At 38.5% G+C, this 27,454-nt stretch overlaps 1 protein-coding gene across 1 annotated transcript; it reads left to right on the forward strand.

Moving 5' to 3' along the window:
* The first annotated feature begins 1,321 nt into the window (after positions 1 to 1,321).
* Positions 1,322 to 20,383, forward strand: igfn1.1 (immunoglobulin like and fibronectin type III domain containing 1, tandem duplicate 1). Its single transcript, XM_030778210.1, has 24 exons — positions 1,322 to 1,370; positions 3,981 to 4,100; positions 5,160 to 5,299; positions 5,482 to 5,581; positions 5,676 to 5,717; positions 5,815 to 5,863; positions 6,421 to 6,601; positions 6,980 to 7,093; positions 7,200 to 7,368; positions 7,615 to 7,887; positions 8,051 to 9,091; positions 12,745 to 12,861; positions 14,670 to 14,794; positions 14,908 to 15,049; positions 15,858 to 16,151; positions 16,312 to 16,608; positions 16,822 to 17,001; positions 17,125 to 17,253; positions 17,777 to 18,085; positions 18,382 to 18,467; positions 18,591 to 18,783; positions 18,862 to 19,158; positions 19,794 to 20,120; positions 20,379 to 20,383. The coding sequence occupies exons 1-24, from the start codon at positions 1,322 to 1,324 to the stop codon at positions 20,381 to 20,383; spliced, it is 4,779 nt and encodes a 1,592-aa protein (XP_030634070.1).
* Positions 20,384 to 27,454: the final 7,071 nt, after the last annotated feature.

Raw genomic sequence — 27,454 nt, forward strand, 5'->3', positions numbered from 1 at the left:
AGGGAAAATATTCTGCTCCCTTCACACAGATTAAACCCTAGTTCAAGATACAAGACTTGAAAACAAAGTCCAAATCTGGATAGTGCACTCCACTGGAAACTGCACTGTAGCAGATGACACACAACATATGTGCAAGGTTAAATCCCTACCAACATATTGTGTAGCAGTGATAGAAAACCTTGAGGGACAAAAAATGTCCTCTCATTTATCCTGGAAACTCTGGGTGTCCTAATCAAAAGTATATGAACCAGTTCTTGCAGCAGCTGACTTCCCACTAACTAGACTGAATGACTGACACCAAGAAAAAATCATGAACATTAAAGTAAAGACAGCACATGATCTACAGTACATCTCGCTAACCAGCTCGAAAAAAATCAAACGTATTTAAAAAGCACATTAAAGGAATATTTCATCATGAACGTTACTCTGTATGATTCTTTTCTCATTTCATAGTTTCCGACTTCATATCACTTGCTATGAGACGTGGAGATGGGACAAATGTTGAGAAGTGAAATAAAAAAATTATATTTTACTCCCCGCATTTGACTCCACCTTCTGCAAATTTTATCCAATGAACAGTCCTCACTCCTGAATCAGTACTGTCAAAAGGTCAACTTTTACAACAGAAGCAATAAACTAAGCAGCATGTATATTTACAAGCTGTTTGACCTACCATGCATGTGTTAAACAGATGACACTTGTTTGCAGTGCCTTGCATCAGCATCTTGTGACCTGCAGAAAATAGTCACAATTTAAAATGTCTTCCCAAACATCCCTGATGGCCAACACAGTCTTGTCCTCACACTTTTTCACCTGCAATTCTGGTGGTGACAATATGTGAATCGCAGACAGGGCTCTGAGTCAGATGACTGACAATTGATGTCCCTAATTGCTTTTGATGTGTGATTAATGTGACTGTGGGAATAGGATCTGGAGGAAGACAGAGATGGAGCCATCCAAGAAATACCTTGCCATAAAATATCAAAACCGCTAAGGGTCAACAATTATCATTAAAGTGTCAATAACCACAGTGATCCTTTATTCCTTGTTTCAGAGTCTCGTTCCTGTTGCAAGTGCCTCATAAATCCATATAATTTGGGAATGTTATTCTTAAAATGTTTTATTAAAGATTTGACAATCTGTTGTGCTATCTGAATATGCACCTGTGACGTTACGTGGGTTTTAGGAACATCCAGAACCCAAAACTGTTAGAGATGTGATTGTGTAGGGTCTTACAAAATATGTATTAAAATTGTACTGTTTACCTCTTCCAGTATAGGAAAACGTTCCTTGAGTTGTTGAAGCTTACAAACATACCAAGATGTGGAGGAAGTCAAAGGTGACCGACCAGACTGCTGCTGGTCAGGGGGGTAAGAACAATGCCAGCTTTTTTCTCCTTTCAGGGCGTTCCAGTGTGGGTAACCAGCCCACCACTGGTGCTCTGGATATGAAACAAATACAAAGCGTTTTTCCAGGTGCCAATTTGTAGGCTAGGGATCTGCAAAATACAGCATACACAAGAATATGTATATTCACAAATGCACGGATCAAAGGATCATGACAATAGGACACATCTATCATTTTATGAATAAATTCAGAAAATTAGACCTAGGCAGACAAAAAGACTTTTTTTTTTTGCTTTTTTTTTTGTTGTTGTTTTTCATATTTTAGTTGTTTTGTTTTGTTTTCAAAACTTCAACTGAGATAAAGTTGATTTTAAAAAAACAATAACGTCCTTGTGAAATTCAAAATTATTTTGACATGCATAAATACGGTTGGAGGCATCTAAGATGTTGGATCGAGTGAAGGAAGAGGAAGTCCAAAAATGGAGAGTGGATGGGAAAACATCTCAGCATCATCTGAGGCCCATTTTGTGAGCGATGTTTGGAGAGAATTCTCAACAACTGGGACAACAACATCTCTTGATAACCTGGAAATGGATGAAGAAAAATCAGTCTACTCCTGTTTTGTCAACCTTCTACCACAAACCTTACACTTGCTCAATTTTTTTTCTCAGATCTACTCTCATACAGCTCACAAGATGAAGACGGTTGCCATCACAACAATGAGGTCAATTCAATGTGCAATGACAAAAGGATGATCTTACAACCCTCTCATAACAGAATAACAGAATTTGACAGAACAAAAAAAAAAACAAAAATAAACAAGTCATTAAAAATGTAGTCCCCATTAGAATGGATTTGGTCAAATCCATATTTTAACACAAAGCTGAAAAAAACGTCTCAAAGTAACAAACAAACAGCATCCTCTCCATCCTTTCAGCATGCTCAATACTCTCTCACTTTTTCCTGTTCCTTCTTTTTTTTAAGGAAAAAGAAAACAAACAAAATTGATCATACAAAGTCACTGCTGAGGATGTTTGTGTTTTCATGCAAAACACACTGCTTTAGATAATAAACCATTTTTCAGTTGCATTTTAGAGAAAATGAAACATCAGGTATTCACTTTAGCCTTGATGTTTTCATTTTTTCCATATTTTCACCAGTAATAGTTAGGAATCAACAAATGGAAGATATTAAAATGCTGTCAAGTTCATGGAACATTCACATAAGAGTCCTGACACGCTAATGGAATCGGTAGGCCATGTCTTAAAATGACATTTCGAGGGAATATTGTTCAGTACTGGTGTAAAATATTTTATTCATGCAACACCCTCAGCATAAGTATGCTTATACCCCGAGGTCCTCGCTGCACTTTTTAACCCACTAATGGTGATCATTTTCTCTCGATTTTCATTTAAGCCTCTTTTCTTTTAAGTTTTTTTCTTTCTGTGTGTCTGTCTTTCTTTCTTTCAGTTCTGTTCAATTAATAGGATATTCTTCCCAATCCACTCAGTGGGTTGGGTTGGATAATCCTGAGTTTTGTGTGTAGGGAATCTCCCTTGTCCCTTGTCTGTTTTTTTTTTTGGGGGGGGGGGGGGTCTTTGTCATTCATTGTCTTTTTCTTTTCTTTTTAGTTTGTGTTGTTTGTTTGTTTGTTTGTTTGTTTTTTGAAGGGGGATTGGGGTTTTTTTTGTTTGTTTTGTTTGTTTTTTTTTAATTATTATTATTATTGTACAATATGTGTCCTCTGTGTTCTTCATGAGCAATCCTGTCAAAGTTATCAAGCCTCAGCCATGCTTTTGTCAGGATTAACTTTCTCCTTTTTTCCCTACACTGTCTCCTTCCCTTCTATTATTGTTGTGTTGTTTTCATGCAACCAGGCGCAGAGGGAAAGCCCCCAAAGAGAAAAGGTAAGGCAATTGAATGACAACAACATCCACATTTACATGAACTCTACATGTCCTGTCATTTATGTTTCATATAAACATATACATGTTATACACAAGCACCTCTAGCAGGCATGTAAATGTTCAAGTTGTTGTCATTTGGTTGTTGTGATGTCATAAAAAAATCCTAAGACATAACTATTGATTCAACTTTCTGACCATAAAAAACTGCATCATGGCATGAGTCATACACATCTGATTGCAACATTGACCAAAGCTAGAAGTTCCGTGCAAAAAAAGAAAAAAATTGATGCAATGTGATACAGCTTATACCCTGACTTGAAATGTGTGCATTATAGCTAATAGATATGACATTTATGTGAATATAATGTTTGAGCAGATATTTAGCTTAAATGCCACAGCTCTGGTGAGAGGATGGTCTTAAGTGAATTGGTAGGTCCATTTTAAAGCAAAACAAAAATACACAGTATCCCAATTCAAATAAATATTATACAATAATGTCTAGAATTGTATAGAGCTCCACTAATGCTCACTTTATTAAATATTTTCTGTTTATATTTTTCTGTGCCTAAAATGGTAAAGAACTCCACTAATGCTCATTGTATTTAATATTTTCTATTGTTATTGTTTACATTTTTGTGTGGTGTCTATTTACAGTGTAAAAAATGAACTTTATATTTCTTCTAACTTTTCAAAAACAGTCACTAAGCATGATTTGTAATATTTTCAGGTATCAAAAGAAGATCAAAAGTTCCTGGGGTTATGATCACTCAATATGTTCAGGAACTTCCTGAAGAAAAGAGTACACCCGATTTTACCCGTAAACCCATTGCTTTGACCATTCAAGAAGGTAATAGCTCTTAGGTTTTCAACCTTGCCGCTTGCCTGGCCTTAGACATAGGTGAAAATGATGAATGTCTTTTTCGAATGTTAAGATACTTTAAAAATGAACATACTATAGAGCTGTAATATCATAGAGACTATATCTTAATACTCAACCTTAACTGTTTTTTTTCCTCCAACATACTGACTGCTACAAACAGCAGTGCTTCTGTAGAGATGCCAGACAGACAGACAGACATAGGTGCACTACAGAAATAGTTTATAACACCAACACTTTTGGATGCATCTTACTGAAGCTGAGATTAAACAAATGTACAATCAGATGATCAGAATAAGTGTCCACGTTTTGTAGTCTGGAACAGATGTAGCAGGTACATTGCCTGAGCAAAACACTGAGGGGTTCACTAGCAATGCCACAGAGCATGAGCAGCACACTAGCAGGCAGTTAAGACTGACTAAATTTACAGAGTGATTTATTGACTTGACATCATACTCCTCTGTCTGACATGTGACTCTGCTCACAGGGCAGCTTTGCATGCAACGTGTGGCAGGAAAGAAACCAAATAGGACATATCCCATTTCACTTTAGCTGCAAACGTACAGGGCAGGAACAAATATGAGATATATACTGTAAGTTATGTTTATAATGACAGTGCTACCCATTTCTGCCCATTGCCATATATTCTGTCCTTATGTGGTAGTAAGGTGATATGATCTAATAGCGTTGAAATGATACTATAACATTTACAGTCATTCATGGCTACATTTGCTAACTAACATAACATTTCCCAAATGACTGAAATATTTCAAAGTATTTCATTAAAAGGAAATTGTCCATGTTTGCGAAAGAACTGCTTGAAGTTATGCAGGAGCTTTTAGCTACATATACAGATATACTACTTATCATTTATTGAGGAACAAAATTAGAATGAATCTGTAAAATTATCATTGTGCAAGTTTGCAATCTATCTGTCTGTCCAAACTTGTATCTGTATCTTGTATACTCTTGTATCTGTTTGAAAAATAAGGGAACTCAGTAGTTCCACATAACTCTCTCATCAAACAGGCAAACTAGCTGTCTTCAAAGCCATTGTTACTGGAGACCCTAAGCCGACTGTAACATGGAGTAGAGCCAATGGTGAAATGAAAGATCCAGAAAAGTTCCAGAACAAATATGACCCTGCATCCAATGAGCACACCCTGGAGGTACGCATATGTCATCCCTTAGTTTCTCAGTATAATGAAAACTAAACAAACCCCTGACATTTCTGAGGATATTGTTTAACTACACAAGTATGTTTTCACTCTTACATTTATTCATCTTAAAAAAAATTAAACATATGAAACAAACATATAAATAAAATATTAGAGCTGTAATTATTTCACAGATGCCCAAAGTGAGTGTGGATCAAGCAGACACTTACAAATGCTATGCCACAAATGAGTACGGAAAAGCTGTTTGCACCGTTGTCCTCAATGTCATTGAAGGTGAGGCTGTAGACCAGGGCAGGGTAGGGGATTACCTTTCACTAATATTTCTGATTTCTTCCACCTATGTGTTAACCTCTTTTTTCCATTTCAGTTGGCTTCAAAAAGAACAAAGAAATGCAGAAATTGGAAATGGGTATGTAATTTCATAATCTAAACATACAGTACCACGACCATTACATATTTATATTTTGTTATCGTAACTGCTACCTCAGTATAATGTATTTTTCCAGACGTGAAGGTGGAGGACCCACGAGAGCTCAGAAGGAGGCTGAAAAAAGGGTAAGATGACATAAAATTAAAATACAAACTGACAAAGAACATGCCATCATGTTAAACCTTGTAATGCAAAGACTGGGGACCATTTTGTAAGTTGAGGGGTATCAGAATGAAAATGATAAGATATTGGTTTATATGGGTTTTCTGGTTTACTTATTATGGTTTATTTAAATTTCTGTAATTTATGTGGTTTTAAATTTAGATCATTAAAACTGAGACAAAAAACTCATATAATGTAAAGGTGGTTGTACACACATACTGCACGTGTGTACAAACACACATATGAGAACCAAATATGCTATGTACCTAAAACATTTTGTCTGACCTCCAGAATATGTCATGAAGCAAGGTATAGAACATCAAATTCATCAGCCATCAGCAACTGGCCTACACTTAATCATACATGTTTATTTGAATGAAATTTCTCTTCTAGTTGACTCATTTCACTCAAAAATTTGAAACTGTGCTAAGTCAAAAAATGACAAAAAATAAAGAACAAGTGAAGTGTTCACTTGTTGCTGAACTGTTCTTTTCCTATCCAATTCTTCTCTTCTCTACAGTGCTGGCAAAAAGGAGGAGAAAAAGGAGGGAGAGATTGATGAGGCAGTATGGGATTTGCTGTTGAGTGCTGACAAGAAAGACTATGAACGCATCTGTGCAGAGTATGGCATCACTGACTTCCGTGGCATGCTGAAGAAACTGATTGAAATGAAGCAGGAGAGGGAAGAGGAGCAGGCACAGGTACAACAGAATGAAAACTGTAGCTTGTAACATCAGGCTGGTCGTCTTTATAAGATTTCCCCAAGACTGATTAGCCAACTGCAATGATCAACTCAAGGCCACAACCTCTGGCTACTATTCAAGAAGTAGATAATTGCAGGGGTGTCAGAGCAGGAAGTAATAACCTAACTGTTTCTACAAGAGAAGGCTAATCATCAGTGAGCACATAAAAATCTTTTGACCATGTGCAAATTTTTCTCAGAATGTTCTGTCTGTTGCTTAAAGACTTTTATAGCAATGTAGTGTGAGAGTGCCAGTCCATAGTGAGTGATTTGTTCCTGATTGACATTGCTTCCATTGTCTCATGATGCCCATCTCCTCTGTCTATTGTCTTCATAGTTCATTAAACACCTTAGTAATCTGAAACCCATCGAAGTCAAATCAGAAGATCTTGCAACCTTTGAGTTGGATTTGGAACTCAAAGATCCCAATAGTCGAATCTTCCTTTACAAGGTCTGGACTTGCTGTTGAAAGGCTTTTGAATTCTTCCATAGTATTATGTTTTTCCATTAAATTAATGATAAAAAATATGTTTGTTCTGTATTCCTTACTTACATAGGATGGTGTCATGGTAGCTTACAGTAAAGATACAGACAAGGAGCTGAAGCATGACCTGAAGCAAGTTGGCAAAAAATTTATATTCACCATCAAAAATCTCAAACCTGAAGATGCTGGCATGTATCAAGTGGATGTGGAGGGTGTAAATATTTTCACAACTGATTTCAAGGGTAAGTCCTCATTTTTCTAATCAGAGCTTTCCCATATAGGTGGATGTTGTTTCAACCATCTCAGAAAAAAAATTATCAGATGTATTTGTGTAGGTATAAAGCAGCATCCTGCAAGAGGGTAGATCCAGGTCAAGCTGAAACATTGTAATGACAAACATCTTGAAGGCTGTCAGTGACATTCATTACTGATATGTTCCAGCACTGATGCTTGGTGTATCAACATCTCTCTCTATCATTCATTGGCAGTTCCTCCTGTGGATTTTCTTGTGAAAATTCAAGAAGTGAAGGCAGAGGAAAGAGAAGATGCCATCTTTGAGTGCGTTGTTACTCAACCTTTGGAAGAAATTACGTGGTCATTAAAGAACAACCGTATTTCAAACAGTGAGAAATATGAGATTACAGTTTCTGAGGACAAACTCATCCACCGACTCAGGGTCATTGATTGCATGCCTGTAGATGGAGGCATCTACACTGCCGTAGCTGGTATCAAATCTTGCAGCGCTTGGCTTATGGTGGAAGGTGAGACCTATGAAATCAATCTTGATTTTTCCTTTTTTGAGACAGAAAAAATATATAACAAATATATGACAAAGTTGCAATACAGTTCAACTGCAAGATGTTTTACATATGTATTATTTCAGCTTTCATTCTTATCCTTGACATAGCATTCTCCTCTTTCCAGCTGACAAGGATTCAGCTAGCCAGGGCAAAAAGGCAGCTCGAAAGACCACACAAGCTGGAGGAGCTGGTGGAGCTGATCTGGCCAGAATTGCTGCTGAGCAGCAGGAGAAGCTCAAGAAGGAAATGGAGGAAGCAATGGAACATGCTAAGAAGGTCCAGGCAGAGCGGGAGGCTGAGGAGGCTGCAGCTAGGGCAGCAGCTGAAAAGGCTGCAGCAGAGGCAGCTGCAGCCGCTGCTGCAGCAGCAGCCGCTGCTGCTGCGGAGGCTGCATTGGCAGAGGCCAAAGCCAAAGGCGTATCTGAGGCAGAAGCTAAAGCTGCAGCAGAAGCTGCTGCAGCAGCGGCCAAGGCAAAAGCTGAGGAGGAAGCAAGACTGGCAGCTGAGGCCAGAGCCAGGCAAGCTGGCCACGGAAAAGGAGTAGGTGGAATGGGAGGTGCTGGAGCAGGTGGAGGAGCAGTTGGAGTTGGAGGGGCTGCAGGAGTTGGTGGTGCTGCTGGTGCTATGGGAAAAGGAGGAGCAGGAGCTGCAGGTTTAGGGGCTGCAGGAGGGGCAGGAGTAGGAGCAGGAGGAGCAGGGCTAGGTGCAGGAGGAGCAGGGGGAACAGGAGTAGGAGCAGGGGGAACAGGAATAGGGGCAGGGGGAGCAGGAGTAGGTGCAGGAGGTGCAGGAGTAGGTGCAGGAGGTACAGGAGTAGGAGCAGGAGGAGCAGGCATAGGTGCAGGAGGTGCAGGAGTAGGGGCAGGAGGAGCAGGTGTAGGTGCAGGAATAGGAGCGGGAGGTGCAGGAGTAGGAGCGGGAGGTGCAGGAGTAGGAGCAGGAGGTGCAGGAGTGGGAGCAGGAGGAGCAGGAGTAGGTGCAGGAGGTGCAGGAGGGGCAGGAGTAGGAGTAGGAGCTGCAGGTGCAGGGGATGCAGGAGCAGGAGCTGAAGGATTAGGGGGTGCTGGAGAAGGAGCTGAAGGTGCTGGGGGTGATGGCTCAGGCACTGGCAGTGGATCCAAGAGGCGAAAGAGAGATGGCCCTCTTGTTCCAGACACTGTCATAGGTAAGAACTTAGACTTCAGAGAACTGACTCAAAGTTATTTCAGATTCTCTGTTTTGAACGCTTTGAAAAGCATAAATGCTTTTACACATGAAAGTTATACATTTATACAAGAGATGTCATGTTCATTTCCAAAATACTGTTTTTTTCCAGCATGATCACCAGGATATTTTAATTTACAGTGCATTATTTATTAATACAATGCTTTTTGAAGGACTGGTCTCACTTTCTCAAACAGTAATGAACTCGTTAAGACTAGTCAGTCCATGGACATGTGGGCACTCACCTCATTTCTATTATATATTAAAGGAGAGGATATATGCTACTTAGGAATTGACAAGAGCAAAAAATTGCTGAAATTCATTATATACGGGCAATTGCCAAAATAAAGGAAACAAGGACATAGTAGGACACTCGGCTAAAATGAACCGTGTGAACACTTTCAAAGTACCTTGGCATAGGGTTTACAAGTGTCTGAAACTGGTTTGATACGACAGCATTCCTCCATAAGACATTCCATTTTCTGCTGAGACCTGGAAACTGATGAACATGGCATATGGTTTACATTCCTTTAATGTTCATCAAACCACTGATGGACTATTCTTGCCCTGTGGATGAGGACGTTGTTATCCTGGAAGAGACAATACCCAGAAAGGCTTCATAGCAGGATGGACGTGATCCTGTAGAATAGCTTTGCCCTTATTGATTGTTTAACTTGCCCTAGAAGAGATTGATCGGACCTAAACTATTCCATTGAAAATGTGCCCCACACCATAACAGAGCCTCCAGAATCACGCCCCATGGGAAACAAGCACTCAGGCCTGTAGGTTTGTTTTTGCTTGTCTTCAATGCATTGCCCACTGGTTTAAAAGAGGGTGAAGAATGAATTATCTGACTGCATGTCCTTTACTGGTCAGTGAACCCAGTTGCTGTATTCTTTGCATAGTTTTCCATGAAAATATGAATTTTAGGTGTAATAAGGTGTACAAGCTCAGCAACTCAGCAAGAGTACCTCAACTAACTGTGAAGTTCTCAAGAAAACTATTCTTCAAGAAACTACAAGTCCATGCCCTAAATTGAATTTGAAGGCAACTTACTCATCCATTTTGTCTTACACCCAGAACCAATGTGTGGACATCACTTTCAGGGGATCTTTGCTTTCAACCATAGTTGAACCTAGTGACAATGTCTTTTCATGGGACTTCAATGCCACGTGTCCAGTCTTCATCACTGAAGCTCCTACCTGAGATATCCCAAAAAATCCACTGAGATCGTTTCCTCTAGCCACATTAGCCAAGGTAGTGGACAACTGGACCTAGTCCAAGGGTTTTCCACGACTCTAAACAAAAATATTAATTTCTGATTCAACTAAGGACACATACCCATGTGGAAGCACTTGCTTCAAATTCGCTACACATGTTTCCTTTATTCTGGCAGCTAACTGTAGTCACTGAAAAATTTATCTGTGATACAGCTAAGATATAGTATAGTTGTGCCCCTTTTTAAAACCAGTAATCAGAAATGAAGTACAGTTTGGGCACAGAAAGCTCCCAAATGTTCATGGACTCATTGGCAAATAATTGATGTACTGTAGAAAAATTTGTCTCAAATCAGTCATACGACAGTCACGACCGATGTTGTCTCATTCTTTGTCAGAGCTGTCAATGCTTTTGTTATTGCCTCTGTTTGCCCGTGTTCTTGTTTAAATGTTTTGGCCACTGTTGTTGATGTCACAGTTAAAGTCACTGTCATTTGGTACCGTCTTTGCCACCATTCTAGTGACAAACCATTAATTAGAATAACAGTCAATTTTATGCAGTAATTACTGCATTTAGGAGAATCACATACTTCACGCAGTTCATCATTTACAAAAAAAAAATTAGCCAGCATCAGGAGGCTGTCAAAAGCTCCCAAACATGAATACATAAATTAACCCCTGATCTATGAAGTATCACACCAGCATATGACACCACAATACTGTATTTGATCCCAAATGAAAACGGAGGGACCACAGGCTAAACAGTCATATCTTATTCATCGATTGTGAAAAATGAATGACGTGAGAATAATCTACAAACTACACTAACAATCACCAATAGGACAATCATATAGTGCTGACGCAGCTCCAGATGCACAAACTGAGCAAGCAGGGGATGAAAAGGGCCGAATTCGTTCAAGGAATGGCCCACTGGTCCCGAACACAATCACTGGTAAGGCTGCATTTAAATCTGCATGAACAGAAAAGCCAGATCTATATGAAAGCCATTTCAGTGAGATGGTTCTCATATTGCTTCCTCATCAGGAGCATTTGTGTGACTGTTCAGGGATATGACATTACACTCTAAAAAAAAAAAAGAAAGAAAGAAAAAAAGGGGGGGGGGTGGCAAAAAATTTCAGTTCCATACAAAATTCAATTTAGTTAAGCTCAAATTTTATATCATTTAATTCTGCTAGAACAAAGTGATGCCTCAGATTGAATTATAATAGATTTTCTATGTGAAGATTTATTAATTTAATACATGAATGTTACAGGGATTATTTTAGTATTGCTTGGGCAAAAATGTTTGTGGATATCAATCTGATGAAGCTTGCTTCAAAACAATTGCTCTAACTGTAGTTTTGTAATAATATTCCACTTAAAATCTCATGGCAAAGCACTGATTATATACTGTAATCCAGAGACATATAGAGCATAAACTGTATGACAGCCCAGGATCTTACTACTTATTCCCCAGAGAAAATACCAAAGTGGGGCAACAGGAAATTGACCAGACCCCAGACTTCATTCATTCTGTGTAAATTGAAAGTGCACACAGTCGTGCAGATATCCTCCTTCAATCTAAAAACATTACTCATGTAAGAGATCAATCTGACCAGTTACAAGCGTTAGTAAACACAAGCAAAATCATTGTTTCATATATTATTAATAATGAAAAAATATCATTACAGAAGTGTTAGAGAAAAAGTCACTAACTTTTAACTATGTATGAAATAAGTAATTTAAAGATTTAATGCTACACTAAGTTAGAGCCACAAAGCAGAACAAAGTAAAATACAAAGGCTAAGACAATTATAAATGTCCTCTTACTTAATGATAGATGAGCATGTAAATCTATGTATTTCCGTATATGTTCTTACAAACACCGAACTAAAAAAAAATCTTTGTTACTTGTGCGTTTCTTTGTGTTGATTTACGTTTACATTTTCTGTGTTCTCTGTTGAGAGTTTTGTTCTGTGGATGTTTATCTATAATGGATTACATTGAACTTGTGCATGGTATTGTCCAGCAAACTTTCCAAGGAGTAAAAGATGTTCCAGTTTTTTGCCCTTTTTATACAAATTATCAGCGTGCATGCGCAAATTAGTCTGTAACTTCATCAAACTGATCTCCCTGCACATCCAATGTACTGCATGTAAGTACCAACTTCCTCCCCCTAACTGAACTTTCATGTCCTTGGTCAAGTTTTCTGGATATATCACAAAAAAATGTGTTGTGTGTGATTATTATGTCATAGATGTTGTCAGTGTTTCTTTTTAATGTTGTTCTTTCTGTTGTTGTCATTCCGTCTTTTCTTAACGCTTTCCGATATTAATGATCAAATGATTACTTTGATCATGATTCTTATAATTACCAATTGGCTAAACGAATACTGAAGGTGGAGATAGTGATGTGGCTACAGGCTTTGCTGAGGCCGCTGCGGACGGGTCAGCTGAGACAGGCAAGCGGCCACGCCGCACAAAGCAAGGTCCACTGCTACCGGAAACGGTCATTGGTAAGAGATGGTAGAGGTTTTACTGACCATTGCATGAGTGCAATGTCAAAGTCATTTGGAAAGAAAATGACTTTGCCCCTGGTTTGAGGGTTCTGAAATGACCCCAGTGTGATTCCCTTAGGACACTGATGGATCTAATTGTCTAATCCTTAGATCACTGATGTATTAGGATCCCTGTACCTTGCAGAGGGGTGTTTTTATCAAGCATACATATGACCTACTGTAACTAACCTAATCCATTGTTCTTGAATTATGAATACTTAAACGTATTCGCAATGACAAAAAAAAGCTATTTGCTGACTACTGAAAATATCTGACACCTTAATCTTTTTATCAACAGAATTAATCAGTTACTTGTCCTCACAGACTTGATGATACCACATGTAGCAATGTGTGCCAACCTCTTAAAATTTGAACTAGTTACAGTGTGCTATTTGTTTACCATATTGCTCTCTGTATCTTTTATGATTAAACTCAGCATTTAAATCTAATTAAAATGTTAAGTGTTGGCTAGGTAAAATTGTTCAATTTGAAAAATCTCAGTGGCCCAAGAGTAAAGTGAATCAACCCCAAAACCAACCAAAACTTTAATTTCACAGCCCTTTACTGTGCAAGCTGTTTGTGTGCAAATTACATGTTTGTATGTATAATGCTTATATGTTGTGACACGTTTTGTCTTTATCATGCTTGCGTGTGTTGCTAAGAGTTGACCATATCCAAAGCCAAAGAACCACAAATTCAACTTCTACTTATCACCCATCAGACGACTTCAAAATGGTTAAACCACAAAAATGATCAACAAATAATCTATTCTCTCACGGAAGACAGAAGCAATTTTACACACAGAGATTGAGCTTAATTTTTCGCATTCCAGAAATCATACAAATCCTTTCACTGGAGCACTTTCCCAAAAAAAAAAAAGTGTTGTCAGTGGAGTACACTTTACAGGCACAAGTAAGCAAGGTCACTGTGCACATAGGAAAGACCACCCAGAGATCAGACTGATTTTCTGTTTTTTGAGAAAAACAGCGTTTATCTGATGAAGGGTACTGAACATTTTTCAGTCATCTTCATGAACTGCTGAACCACATACACTAGAGTTGGAAGAGCTTTTGCTGGATGAACCAGATGTCTTTGGTCATCAATGCAAACAAACAGCGGCCCAGTACAGATGCGGAACATCTGGCTACATACAAGAAAAGAAGGCTGATACTGCGTAAGGGTAAAGAGGGACGACCTACAAAGATGTATGAAGTGCATCAAAGTACACAAAAAGAGTTGATTGAGTTCAATGAGATCACATCAAAAAGTGATGGAGAAGGAAGAAACCCACATGTGGAGTATGATGCCAGCAACTAATTCTTACCCTTTGGATCCAAGCGATAGCTACCAACTTTTTCACAGAAATGCCAAATCCATGCTTTTGAACCCAAGGAGGAAACGGGGATAAGAGACATCACCTCCACGTCTTTGAGAAATCAACACTTAAATTCTGCATTTTAGAAGCTTTGCCTCTTGAACATGTATTTTAACGCATTTACCATCAAAATACATGGCAGTAGTGGCTAAATTTATTAAGCCTCAAGTTTTTTAAAGTGTTTACTTGGGTAAGTATGCTGCATTAGATTTACTCATTATTAGATTATTCAAAATTATATTGTCTTTAGTGGGACATTCTGCTATAAACTAAGTGTTACATTTGAAAAAATATATGTAGCTGTCAAATGGCACCTGCTGTAGCTGTCTCGTTGAACACCACAGCATGTAAAGGAAACAGTTGCTGATTACATACACACATTGCCCTGTAGAGTCTGGCGTTCATTTCTCTGCTGGCCTGGAGGATTGCAAGGTCATCATTGGACAGCCAGCCGAACTGGTTTGCAAACTAAGTAGTGCAGACTGCCAGGGAGTCTGGTCTAGGGATGGCAAAGAGGTAGGATTCAAAGATTCAGCTCACAGCAAGTGTTTCTTAAGACAAGTCACATGGAGAGTGTAAACTGCCATAAAAATGACTGTTTCTCTTTTTTTATTTTTCCTCATTTTCAGATAACCTCCTCGGCAGGTTTGACCATCAGCAAAGATGGTGCTATCCATAAGCTGAAAATTGACAAAGTCTCAGAAGAGTTTTCTGGAACCTATCGATTTGAGGCTGATGGGCGGAAAACAGAGGCTGTGATTTCTGTTGAAGGTCAGAATTTCCTGTTCTCACATGCAGATTTAAAAGTGAAAGATCTTAAGTGAAAGCAAAAACTTGGTATTAACATTCATTAATTTTGGTCACAAATTTAATCCTGACAAAATAGGTTTGACATTTGAAATGACAATGATAACCCAAAAGTACTCAAGGTCCAAATTTATAAATTTGTTTCAGCAGACTGAAAGTCCTAACATGTATGTGTGTAACTCCATCCTTGTTCAAGGTCTTATATATGTATGACAAAATTGTTGTATTTGCATGGACAAAATTCTTTGTGTCATTTCGCCCCTCTTTTTCTTTCAATCTTGAAATTCCAGTTTCATTTAATCCCATAGGGCCCCTCACATGCCAGTCACCTCATATGAGGTGAAAGATGCAAGTACACATTTCCTCTACAACGTGTGAAGCCTGTACATTTTTCTCTCTGCAAGTTGAGTAGCATTGTTAAGTGACAGAAAATTTGTACTGCGGAGCGTAACTATTCAGCAAATTCTGCCCAAAATTATATAGGTTACCATCCATCAGTTGAAAAGGGACTGTGAAGCTGGCTGACACACCCACCAAGGGGCATATGGCCATCTCTGTTCTCTATGAATCCTGGCCGCAGTCACCAAGTGTGGTGCAACTGGGATTCCGGCTCTGTATTTACCACAGTGCCTTCACTCTGCATACCACTCAGGGCACCCTGTGCACAAAAATGTTCAATCCCCTTCTAAAATGTATAGTTAGTTGTGGCTCTTAGTACATGATAGGAAAAGTGTCATACAAAGACATACACATCCATTTTTATGTTCCTTAGACCCACCAAGATTTGACCCCAAGGACCTTGAAGAATTTGCAAAGCCTGTGGTGATCAAAACTGGCCAAAAGGCAGCATATAAGATACCATTCATCGGCCGTGATCCAGTGAAAGTTCAGTGGTACAAAGAGGGCGAGGAACTCACACCTGATACCAACATCAGGATTGAGAATGCAGAAGGCTATAGTCGTCTGCTCCTTAACAAGCTGCATCGTAAAGACAGCGGGGAGATCAAGATCAAACTCAAAAATGAGTTTGGCATTGTTGAGGCATATGCACAGCTTGTTGTTCTTGGTAAGTGTAATATTTAAAAAGAATTCAGAAAATAATTATCATAAACTAACAATATTAAATTTGAACGTATTTATAAAAATAAAATACAGGCAGTTGATCACATTGTCACTTTTAAATGATGGAATAATTTGTTTATGAATGTTACTTGTCTTCTAAACAGACAAGCCTACTCCTCCACTTGGACCTCTGGAGATTGTTGAAGCTTCTGCCAACTGCATTGAGGTTAAGTGGAGAGCTCCTAAAGATGACGGTGGCTGTCCAATTTCAAATTACATTTTGGAGCGCCAGCAAGTAGGACGCAATACGTGGAAAAAGATCGGCCAGATCCCAGGTGAACCCCACTACAAGGATAGTGATGTGGACCATGGCAGAAGATATTGCTATCGTATCAGAGCAATGACATCAGAGGGCATTAGTGAGCAAATGGAGACTGAGGATGTCCAGGCTGGCACAAAAGGTAAACAGTGATGCTAAAAAGCAGCTTCAGCAGCAAAATGATGCAACTGAAACCACAAATTCAGTTTCCATTATTCATCTTTCAGATGGCTTCAAAATGACTGGCTGGAGCTTTGAATTAATCATGTCAGGCTAATGAGAAGTTTTTGGTTAACAGCTCCTATCACGAAACTTATTAAGATGAATAAAATCCTAAAAATCCAATATTTTTCAGCCTACCCTGGCCCCCCATCCACCCCTAAAGTTGTAAGTGCCTTTAAGGACTGCATCAATCTGTCATGGACACCCCCTGCCAACACTGGAGGATCTGGCATTGTGGGCTATAACCTGGAGAAACGCAAGAAGGGCAGCAACCTGTGGAGCCCCGTGAACCCAGCTGATGAACCAATTAAAGGTTTTCCGTTTACAGTCAGCAACAAAAATCTTTCAAAAACTTGAGGATCTGCATACTTCATTTATAGTAGCTAGCTGCATGAAACATCTGAGGTACTAACAGTTGCTCTCCTCTTGTCTGCAGCAAAACATTATGCTGTTAAAGATGTGATTGAAGGACTGGAATATGAGTTCCGTGTTTCTGCAATCAACATATCTGGAGCTGGTGAACCAAGTGCTCCTTCCGAGTTTGTGTTTGCCAGAGATCCCAAAAGTATGTATTCCTGTCAGCAGTTTCACAGAAAGGTCAGCCAAAAAACCCACCAAAGTTGTCCAGAGTTAAATGCCAAAATCAATCAGGGGGTGATGACACACTGACCAATAAATCCTTTATTCTTTGGCTAATTTTTGCACCACTACATAGCCTACTGATGGCTGCAGGTCTCTCAACTATATAACTTAATATTATCATAATTTAGAATACTGTGTGTTTTTAGAGTGATCTTGATAAACAAAAATATACGAGAGTTCATAAATATCCAAATAAAATTGTCAAAATTATTTATTGTCCCACAAAACAAGGTCCAAGTATTCATGGGTGCCGTGAGAATCTAAGATATCTGTTCCTTGTACAGAACATACATATTCATGAGACTCCAGAAACTGTTATCAAATATTGATGACTAAACACTTTACACATCTGATATTTTGATAAACATGTCTGTGTTTTGATAAACATGTTTAACTGGAGTGTTCCTAAGGTCTCTGTACTGTGTTTTCAATGTTCATCCCCATAGAACCTCCCGGTAAAGTCCTTGACCTGAAAGTAACTGACTCCACCTACACCACTCTGTCACTGAGTTGGACTAAACCAAAAGAAGAAAAAGGTCTTCAGGATGAGGTTAAGGGATATTTTGTGGAGATCAGGCCAGCAGAGAGCACAGACTGGAATCGCTGCAACACCAATGCTATAATTATGACCTCATACACAGTGAAAGGGATGAAGTCCATGGCCATGTACTGGGTGAGAGTAATTGCTACTAATGAGGGAGGAGAGGGGGAGCCTCAAGAGCTGGACAATTATATCCTTGCCATGCCGCCTCCTGGTGAGCTCCTGACAAACGTTTTTCATTCTTATGAAAATAGACGTGTAAGCATTTAATATTGTGTTAGAAACCACCTCAGAATCACCATCATCTCAGCTTTAACCTGATTACAACCTAATGTCAGGTTGCTTTAATCTGTACAATTTTGTACCCTAAAACTGATACACTTTAATATTTACAAAGATACCCATAAGTATTGTGCTTTCGACTTACATTTAATGTTTTGTCTATTATAATAATTTTGTCCATACTGTGTTTTTGGAATAGCTTTGTGTTCATTTTTTATTTGCTTTCAGTGAGACCAAAATTCACTGATGCCAAAATCAAGAGCTTCATGGTGGTCAGAGCTGGAAACTCAGCTCGTTTCAACATTAACTTTGAGGTAAAGCTTAGTCTCTAATTCTTTATCTGGGGAGAATGTTCTGTGCACTGTTGAATGGCTGCCTGTTGATGGCCAATCTCACTTTCATTGGCAAACAAGCACAAGGATGTTTTGGTTTTGCAGGCTTCTCCATGGCCTGAAGTGACTTGGCTTAAGGATGGCGTCCCTGTATCCAAACGCGTCACCATTAGCAATGCTGACGGGTCATCACAGCTTCTGATTCCATCAGCAGAATGGTCTGACACAGGAATTTACACCATCATAGTCAAGAATATTGTTGGTCAAGAGACCTTCAGCATTGAGATCAGAGTCACAGGTAAAGACGCGGTTAGCAAGACAGAACCTCTTGAAAGACCTTCTCGGAATGGTTAACACTTATCTTGTCCCTGTGCAGACGAGCCTAAGCCACCTGGTCCAGTGGAGTTGGATGAGAATGTGCCAGGCACAGTAACTGTATCCTGGACTCCTTCACCGGACGAGAAGCGAGATGATCGCCTGCACTACACGATCATGAAACGCGACTCTGTCAAGAGGTCGTGGAACACCATTGCAGACCGCATCTTCAATAACAGATTCACCGCTTGCAATATCATGCCTGGCCGTGAATACCTGTTTCGTGTCTATGCTAAGAATGACATAGGCCTCTCCGCCCCCTCTGAGTCACCCAAGTGGTTCATAACAGCCAAGAAAGGTTCGTGAGAAAGTCAGCTATGTGAGTTATGACTGTGTCTCGGAAAAACGCATCAAATGTGCACTCACAGCATCTCCATATCTTTATGAATCTTACAGAAAGCTTAATTCTGTTCACAAAACTTTCCAAAAGATTAGAGGTAAACAAACTGAGACAGGAACACAAAGACATTCAGCTGTTAGTATAATTGGGGCCACAAGAGGGCAGTGAGCTATTACACTTGCACATGGATGGAGCAAGTGGGCGGCACCAGGCCACTCCTGTTACAGCCGTAGTAGCTTACCATAGACCTGAATGATTGACAGATGCCAGATGTCCAGAAAGTCTTCCTTGTTCTTATAGTAGACAAACGTACTTCTTACTGAGTAATGTGGGTTTTTCCTTTTTCCTCACACCACCACACCAAATTGTCAAATGCTCAACTGCATATATCATCAAACCACCAAAAGCAAGATGTTACTATAGAGACTGGTAAAGTTTGGGAACCTAAGGATTTCAACTATTAATTATCAGAATACAGAACACCAGTGTCAATGGGTGAATTTATAAATGAGACTTATTTTCTTTCCATAAGAGATTGCGGGAGTGTGCCCTTCCAATACACTGACACCTAGCCTACTTTGTCCCTTTTGCAGAGAAATTCACCTTGAAAATGCCAGAGTCTAAAACGTGCAACTTGGAGAGGCCACCAAAGTTTCTGGTCCCACTCAAAATGCATACAGCTCCACAAGGTTACGAGTGCTACATGAGCTGTGCTGTCAGGGGCGACCCCACCCCCCACGTCACTTGGTACCGCAACAATGTCAGCCTCAACACAGACCCCAACTACTTCATCTCTAACACCTGTGGTGTGTGTTCCATGCTCATCCTCAGAGTTGGACCCAAAGACACAGGAGAGTACAAAGTGATTGCAGAGAATAACTTAGGACGGGCTGAGAGTAGCACCCAACTCACAGTCAGAGGTATGTTATGGAGCGATGATTCTCAACACAGAGCATAATGCAAATTATAGTGCAATAACAGAAGTAGTAAATGTAAACTGATCTGCAAGTTCAGTCTGATGATAAGTAGGAGTTATTTCTGTGCACAGGAGTATAAGCACATTGTGATCACTGGGTTAAGCATTTAAGTTAATTCAGTTTATTTCAGTTAAATGATTGTGACTGATGAATTACGAGCCTAACTCATTAACTGTCTCTTGTTTCTCTTTTGTGTTTCAGAGTAAAGATTTGCAAACAGTGAAGATGACAAAGTACAATCCCTATCAAGTTCTTAAAGTTTGATTATTTTTTTTCTTTTTGAATGGTTCTCTTGTTTATAGTTTAAAAAGCAAACATTGCTGCCATCACATATAATGTGATGATAATGCTGTGTTTGAAGAGTTGAATTACACTTGAGAAGTCTGAAATGGTACTTATAGTATTTCAATCATTATGAACTGTAATGACATCCACACAATTAATGAGTTAAACTCTGCTGCTAAGTGTCCTAGATAATGGAGATTACATTACCTGACTCAGAGAAGTGCATTGCAGTGTAGTTAATGACATCTGACACATTTTATAAATGTTTGACATGGGGGAAAAAATGGTGGGTTTTTTTAAAGCATTAATGCAGTCCATGGGTAGAGCAACAACACATACACAAATAGATCTTTCATCTTATACAAGCCTGTATGTGACATCAACAGCAATATGCCTGTATCTGTACTTAATATCCTGTTGACAGATATTATAAAAACTTACATTTTATTTGGACACAAAATAATGTTTGCATTTCTTTTTGTGTCTTTTCCTTTTTTGATTTGTCTTCTGTAAGGCATATCCTTTCTGGTTTCTTTTTTTTGTTCACTGTGAGTTCACTGTGTTCCTTCTTGCTCTCAGTAACAACATAATACTTTGATATTGGTGCCATGCAAGCATGAACTAAAAAGAGGAAAAAAGAATAAATGCCATTTCATTGGTATGTTTGTACGTAGATATCTGTATAGTAATGTGATGTGTGGTGTAAATAAATTATACAGTCCAGTGACTCTTGAATGCTTTTGTTCAGTTCATGGGGATTAACGGTGAAGCTGCTTTATTGTAATAAATGTAATTTATCTTCATTTTTTAACCAAGGTGGCAAAAGCCTTCACATGAGCAAATCTGATACAAAATCAGCAAACCTCAGAAGATGGAGGTACAATGAAACTTTGAAAGGCAACTTGTTTGTTAACACACCACCATCTAAATACCCTTTGCTTTGGAAACCTTAAAACTTTTTGTGGGTTTTTTTTTTATATCTGGTGAAAATTATTAAGATTCATAGCTCTAATTAGTGGTGCGGAGGGTGATTACACTAGGAAATGGGAATTAAATATAACAAAAAGCGACACGTTTCCAGATGGTGTAAAATCAAGGTGTTTTCCTTCTGTTCTCTTACTTTTGGGCTGTGTTTGGTTAAGACTGGGTTAAGGATATAAGGTTGTGCTTAATGGTTAGTTCTAAATGTTGGGAGACATAAGAGAATTTCTTCAAGATGGAAGCTATAGCCACTCAAATATGTTCAAGCAGTAATTCAAATGTCCTTTTTTAACAATTGCACAGTGATATTTTGCTATTTACATGAAATATTTACATTTGTTTGCAAATATTTACAAGTTGCTTTGCCATCTTTCGACATGATAACATTCTCGATCATATAAATAAATAAATATATATATATATATATATATATATATATATATATATATATATATATATATATATATATTGCCTGATTGAAGCCTTTCCTGCTAATCAGCGTGCTTTATAGTTACAGGATCATTACCAGCCTATGGTTATTCTATCAGTATTTCAGGCCACAAACACCTCTGCATTTGATTCCCTTTCAGTAATGAAACAGTATCCTGAGGCAAGCCTGCTTGACTGACCCAAGCTTTTACACTTTTCCCATTGCCTTGGCTGTCATGTTCACCTGCTCAGACACCACTGACTTTGATGGAGGCATACTCACCATCATTGCCCACACTGCACTGCTAGTAATGACAGAGGGAATATTCCACTATCAGTGTATGAAAGGTGGGACATGATTCAATAGATTTAATGTTTTCTGTTACTATGATATGTGGATGTTCCAAAGGTAGGCCAAATTTCCTTTTATGGTAATTGAAAAAATAACTATTTATTAGCACTGATGCTATTATTTCAGACTGCCTGCAAGGGCCCCTTGCAGCAGAGGCCTAAGATAAGGTTACATAAGCCTAATCATAAGACCACTCCTGTAAATATACCTTCACCACTCTTTTACAATCTATGCCTTTAACCAACTGATGTAATAGATGAAGTAGAAGTGCAGGTTTCACTTCAAATAATGTTAACGTGCATCAAATGTGGACAGGGCTTTTAATGTCATTTCACTGAGATGTCTCATGTCCAGCATGATTAGGGGAAACAACAGGCATATGAATCATTCTATTTTTTTTTTTTTTTGGTAAAATTACAGTTGTCATATAGTTAGGAATAGGAAAGGGGATCTGTATAGCATAAGCCTAGGAGTGTTCTGTTCTTCGCTATAAACCCAGGGCCATCAATAGATCACAGCCATGTATGTTCTCATGACCATACGTCATGTGCTCTCACATTTAACTGAGTTTAGTGTCACTGGGCAGTTTGATTTACACATGGCTTTCCTCTCCGAAACCATATAGGGACCCTGCTGCCCCTGGCTTGCCAACACCAGTGGCATTCCAAACTCATGTGAAGCCAGGCTGTAATCAATCTTGAAGAATGCCTTTCTGAAGGCTTTCTGTCATTGTAAATGAAAGTCTACATTATAAAGGAGCTCGCCTGGTATTAATCAACAGCTGTAATGAATGTCAAACCATGATGCTGAAAAGATTAGAATGTAAACACTTTTTTTTACTGAAGGAGGAAAATAGCAGGATGAAATTTTACCTTCAATTATTTTTTTCCTTTTTGTCTGCTACACATAAAAATCATTCAATTTCTCTTTTTTAAAGGATTTATAACATTTCTTTTACAGGCCTCCTATCCTATCGTACCGTGTCTATTATAATCCAACATAACTACCTCTTCTCCTCAAAAGCAGTGTGGACTTACCTCTGTTTTGATCTGAAATGTCAGGAAACAGCTCCTTGCGTTCTCTGTGCTGCAGCTGAGTGTTCATCCTCAGGAATGCGAGGGGCCTGTTTTTGTGGGCATATTCTTATAAGACCCACTCTAGCGCATTTCCCAGCAGGAATCCTCCACCCAGCAGTGAGGGAGGAGTCTGAAACCTACTCACTTTCAGCTCTTCAACCAATACAGGAAAGTATGTCTCACCCCCTTACCCCACCCCCCATCCATCCTATGTGCAGGGGGTAACCGGAGGGCCTATGCCAAGCATCTCCCTATAGGTTTATTGCCTGGCCAAAAAGAGAGGAGTCCACACTCAAATATCAGCTGGAGAGTGGCAGGAGGCGACTGAGCCCGGAGCGCTGCATACAACTTCCTCAAGTAAGTCCCCATCTGCTTGTTCTGTAGCCAGGCTTTCAAGATGACAAGAACCATTACAACATCAGGCCTTTTAATGAGGCTCGTGTCAGTCTAATTGCCTCAAGCCATGACCTTTAGTGAATGCAGTAATGTCCAAAATTGAACACTAGAGTATATATCAGTTTCCAATCATTTGAAGGCACTCCTCTCCTCTGCAAAGTGAGAATCACTTTACCCAGCATGCTATCCTGGGCAGTCAGGGTATAGGATTATATAGCTATTTTGATCTTATTCAGTAATTCTGAGGAATTTAGCAGTAAGTTCTGTATTTAACTACTCTTTTCACAATCTTACAACACTTTCATGTCTGGGCAGACACAGTCAGATAATTAACTTGTGCTGGAGAATGCATGAATCAAAATGGATACAGACATGAATAATCCTTTTAAAGTTTTGACCTTCAAACTGGACAGCATGCTTTTTTATGACAATAGCTTGACTCATGGGGCCAGTTCATTGAAATGAACTGTTAAGCCATATCAACGATAACTCCTTATAACAGGTAAAAGAGTAAATGTTTTTGTCTGTCTGTTTGTTATATTGCTTTCTTTTTGTTTTGCACTTGTTGTATTATGTAATCTCCCCCTCTATATGATGTGCTATAGTAACAAATGGACAGCGGGTTTGCAGCACACATAACTATGACATGTTGAACAATATAAGTAGTCATTAACAATCAGGCTAAGTATGTTAACAGCAAGCTGTTTATGCCCAAATGGATAACTTTACGCCTTGTAAACCAGCAGGGAAACCTTAGAGTCTGGGTGAACAGGCCACCACTAAGAGCAAACCCTGAAGTCATAAAATATGACATAAAAAGCTATGGGGACAGAAAGCGGAGCTAGTCAGAGCTTGGCCCCTGGAGACACAGACCTTCCTTGCTGTCGTATTTATAAATCAATCACAGTTGCTCTCAGTTGCTAAGGCTTAGCTATTTTTCATCCAACACAAATAAGGACATCCCAGATAAGAGTAAGTCATGCTTGGTGCAAGCTTAGTGAGATGTATGACCAACACACTGTATCATCAACTCCTAAATTATATCTCCTTGATTTTCTCTGATGTGCTTTCCCTGTGGAGTGTCACATGCCACAATAAGGAGAGTTTATTTACAAACGCAATGTTTCAGTTGTTTGAGTTAACTGTCACAAGTTACCATATATTCAAGCCAAAAATAGCAAAAATAGATTTTTTTTTCTCACATGGATTGCTGTGTATGATACCTTTATAGTTAATATATTAAAGCAAAAATGCAACATTCTGGAAATCACAGAAACATTTGCAGCATTATATAAATGTGTGAAATATTTGAACATTTACATTAATGTGTGAGTAGTTGTGAATATGTATTGAATGTTAGACTACTCAAACATTTAATAAATGTGTGAAATGATTTTGATATTTCATTAACTTAAAGCATTATCAGTATGTAACATATAAAAGAAGTGTTTTGAAAATTAAATACATTTTTCAAAATGTAATCACGTTGTGTAAAATTTTCAACATCTAACAAACTTTTCACATTTTGTATCATCCAACAAAATGTAAAAACACTTCTCAAATTTAATAAATGTGTGAATATTTTCAAATATTTCACAAATGTGATTTTTTCCCACATAAATTGCACACAGATGATAAACACCTCACAAAATATCTACCAAATGTTTTGGTACTTAATAAATGTATTTCATCCAACATTTCATAAATATTTGAGACAGCACTCACACTTGCTATGGATAGTGTATCACAAATATGTAAAAAGTTTTTCAGATGCTAATTAAACCAGAAAAACTTCTGTTTAGCACTGAAAATGTTTCACACATTTATAAAATTTCAGAACACTTCCCATGTATATGTCCAATATCAGGAACATTTCATGCATTTGTTTTAAATTTGGAAAACGTTTCTGTTTATTCATATATATATCTTGAGCACACACTTTAGCAAATGTTGCATTTTGCTTTGACTTGCTTGAATTTTGGTATCATATTTAAAAATATTCAGAAAGAAATGGCATTGCAATCTTATGTCAATCATTAAAAAAAAGTGAAAAACTTTTAGAATCTTAAATAAATTTAAGGTAGGTTTACTTTCATTCAGTGAGCAACCAGCAAAATCTGTTTTGCATACATCTAACAAAGCTACGTGTCAATTTGACACTTATGAGGCTGTGAAATAGTCATTCTCGTATTTTAGCTTGTTCTTGTCCAATCTCAAAGAATTAAGTACTCTTGGTTGTGTAAGCACACCTAGTAACACAATCTAAACACTGAAAAAAAGCTTCAATATCATGTATAAGCCAAAGTGGTAATTCAGTTACCAGTGCCTATGATCATAAATCACACACAGACACACACACACACGCACACGCACACGCACACACAGACACACACACACACACCACACATATTTATATATATAAAAAACTGCTTGTACTTATTTAAAATCACATTGGATAAGGTGTTGGTGAACTGCACACCACAGACAGATGATAGCTTGCGTCAGAGGTTTGCCTTATGACAGATAGGTTTATGAGCTATGTGACCTATCACAGGCAAAAGCAGGCAGGGCCATTTGCCACAGCCTACCAAGCATATGCTGAGTGCTTAGTGATCACAGGAATTCTTTCATTTACTGTCGTTTTAAATTACCACTGCAGAAACAGATCGAAATCCAACTATATCCTCACAAACATGTGCTCAACAGACACACACTGTGCAAATGAGTCACGCATGTATACTGTAAAATTAGGTATTTGCATCTTCACACTTTTGTGCCATCTCCTGTTTCATGGGTGGTACTTTGCCAAAAAAACACATTCCACATTGTTTGTTACACAGGATATAAAATTAAACATTCCTGCCTAGCACCAAGCACAACTCATAGTCAAGCTGACCTAACTTAAAACCAACGACATTATTAATTACAGTTTTTCTGTCACCTGCGAGTTCATTCAATGTATATTCCCAAAACTACATTGCATCCTGACCTAGATTTTTTTCCCCTCAGATCCTTCAGTCATTGTAACTAATAGAGACTTCAGCAAGTTCAAGGTTTACTCAAAATGTGTCAGCATTACATGCCTACTGCAGACATATTGCCTTAATCCACGGTTAAGTCAAGTATGTAAATGACACCATGGCTAACTGGATCTGTGTGGGAAGATGAGTTATGCTAGAGACAGCTGGACTTCTGCACTGCTGCTAAAAAGCTGACCAAGGCTTCCTTCAACACTTAGCAGCTACACTGAGTTCAGCACGGCCCACAGGCAGAGTAATTTACAGAGCACATGACTGGTCATAGTCTGATATGTACTTACAGGCCATTTAAAATATTTTGGCATACTCTCAGTACTCCTAGATGTCGTCTGCATTTCTCTTGCTGTTGTGAACATAGATCAGAGGGCAGAGTAACCGTGACTTGGGGTAGTCTCAGACACCACTGTGCTTTCACTTCACTGGTTTTACTTGGGATAAAGTCTGGTGAAGGGAGTCAAACACAATAACAGTACTATAATACTTTGGGCGTGTTAAAATTTAAAGTTCTGTCCAATAAGATAATATTTACAGTACTAAATTTTTACAACTATGAAAATACAAAAAACTTTAAGCCAAAAATCAGTTCAAAATAAGCAATATATAATTAATATCAGTAGATCAACATTCATTTTAAATGTATATCAAGCATGATTTGACAATGTTTTAAATATTATGCTGTTTCCCCTCAAAGGCTGAGTTAACTGAATCCCTGTTAGCAAG

This window comes from Chanos chanos, chromosome 6, assembly GCF_902362185.1.
Source record: "Chanos chanos chromosome 6, fChaCha1.1, whole genome shotgun sequence".
Classification (NCBI taxonomy): Eukaryota; Metazoa; Chordata; class Actinopteri; order Gonorynchiformes; family Chanidae; genus Chanos; species Chanos chanos.

Excerpts from the sequence above, each read along its gene's own strand:
- igfn1.1 (XM_030778210.1), top strand. The coding sequence starts at position 1,322 with ATGTGGAGGAAGTCAAAGGTGACCGACCAGACTGCTGCTGGTCAGGGG. Across the intron at positions 7,888-8,050 it reads CGCTTGGCTTATGGTGGAAG|CTGACAAGGATTCAGCTAGC; the intron begins GTGAGACCTATG and ends TCCTCTTTCCAG. Across the intron at positions 17,254-17,776 it reads GTTTGCCAGAGATCCCAAAA|AACCTCCCGGTAAAGTCCTT; the intron begins GTATGTATTCCT and ends TCATCCCCATAG.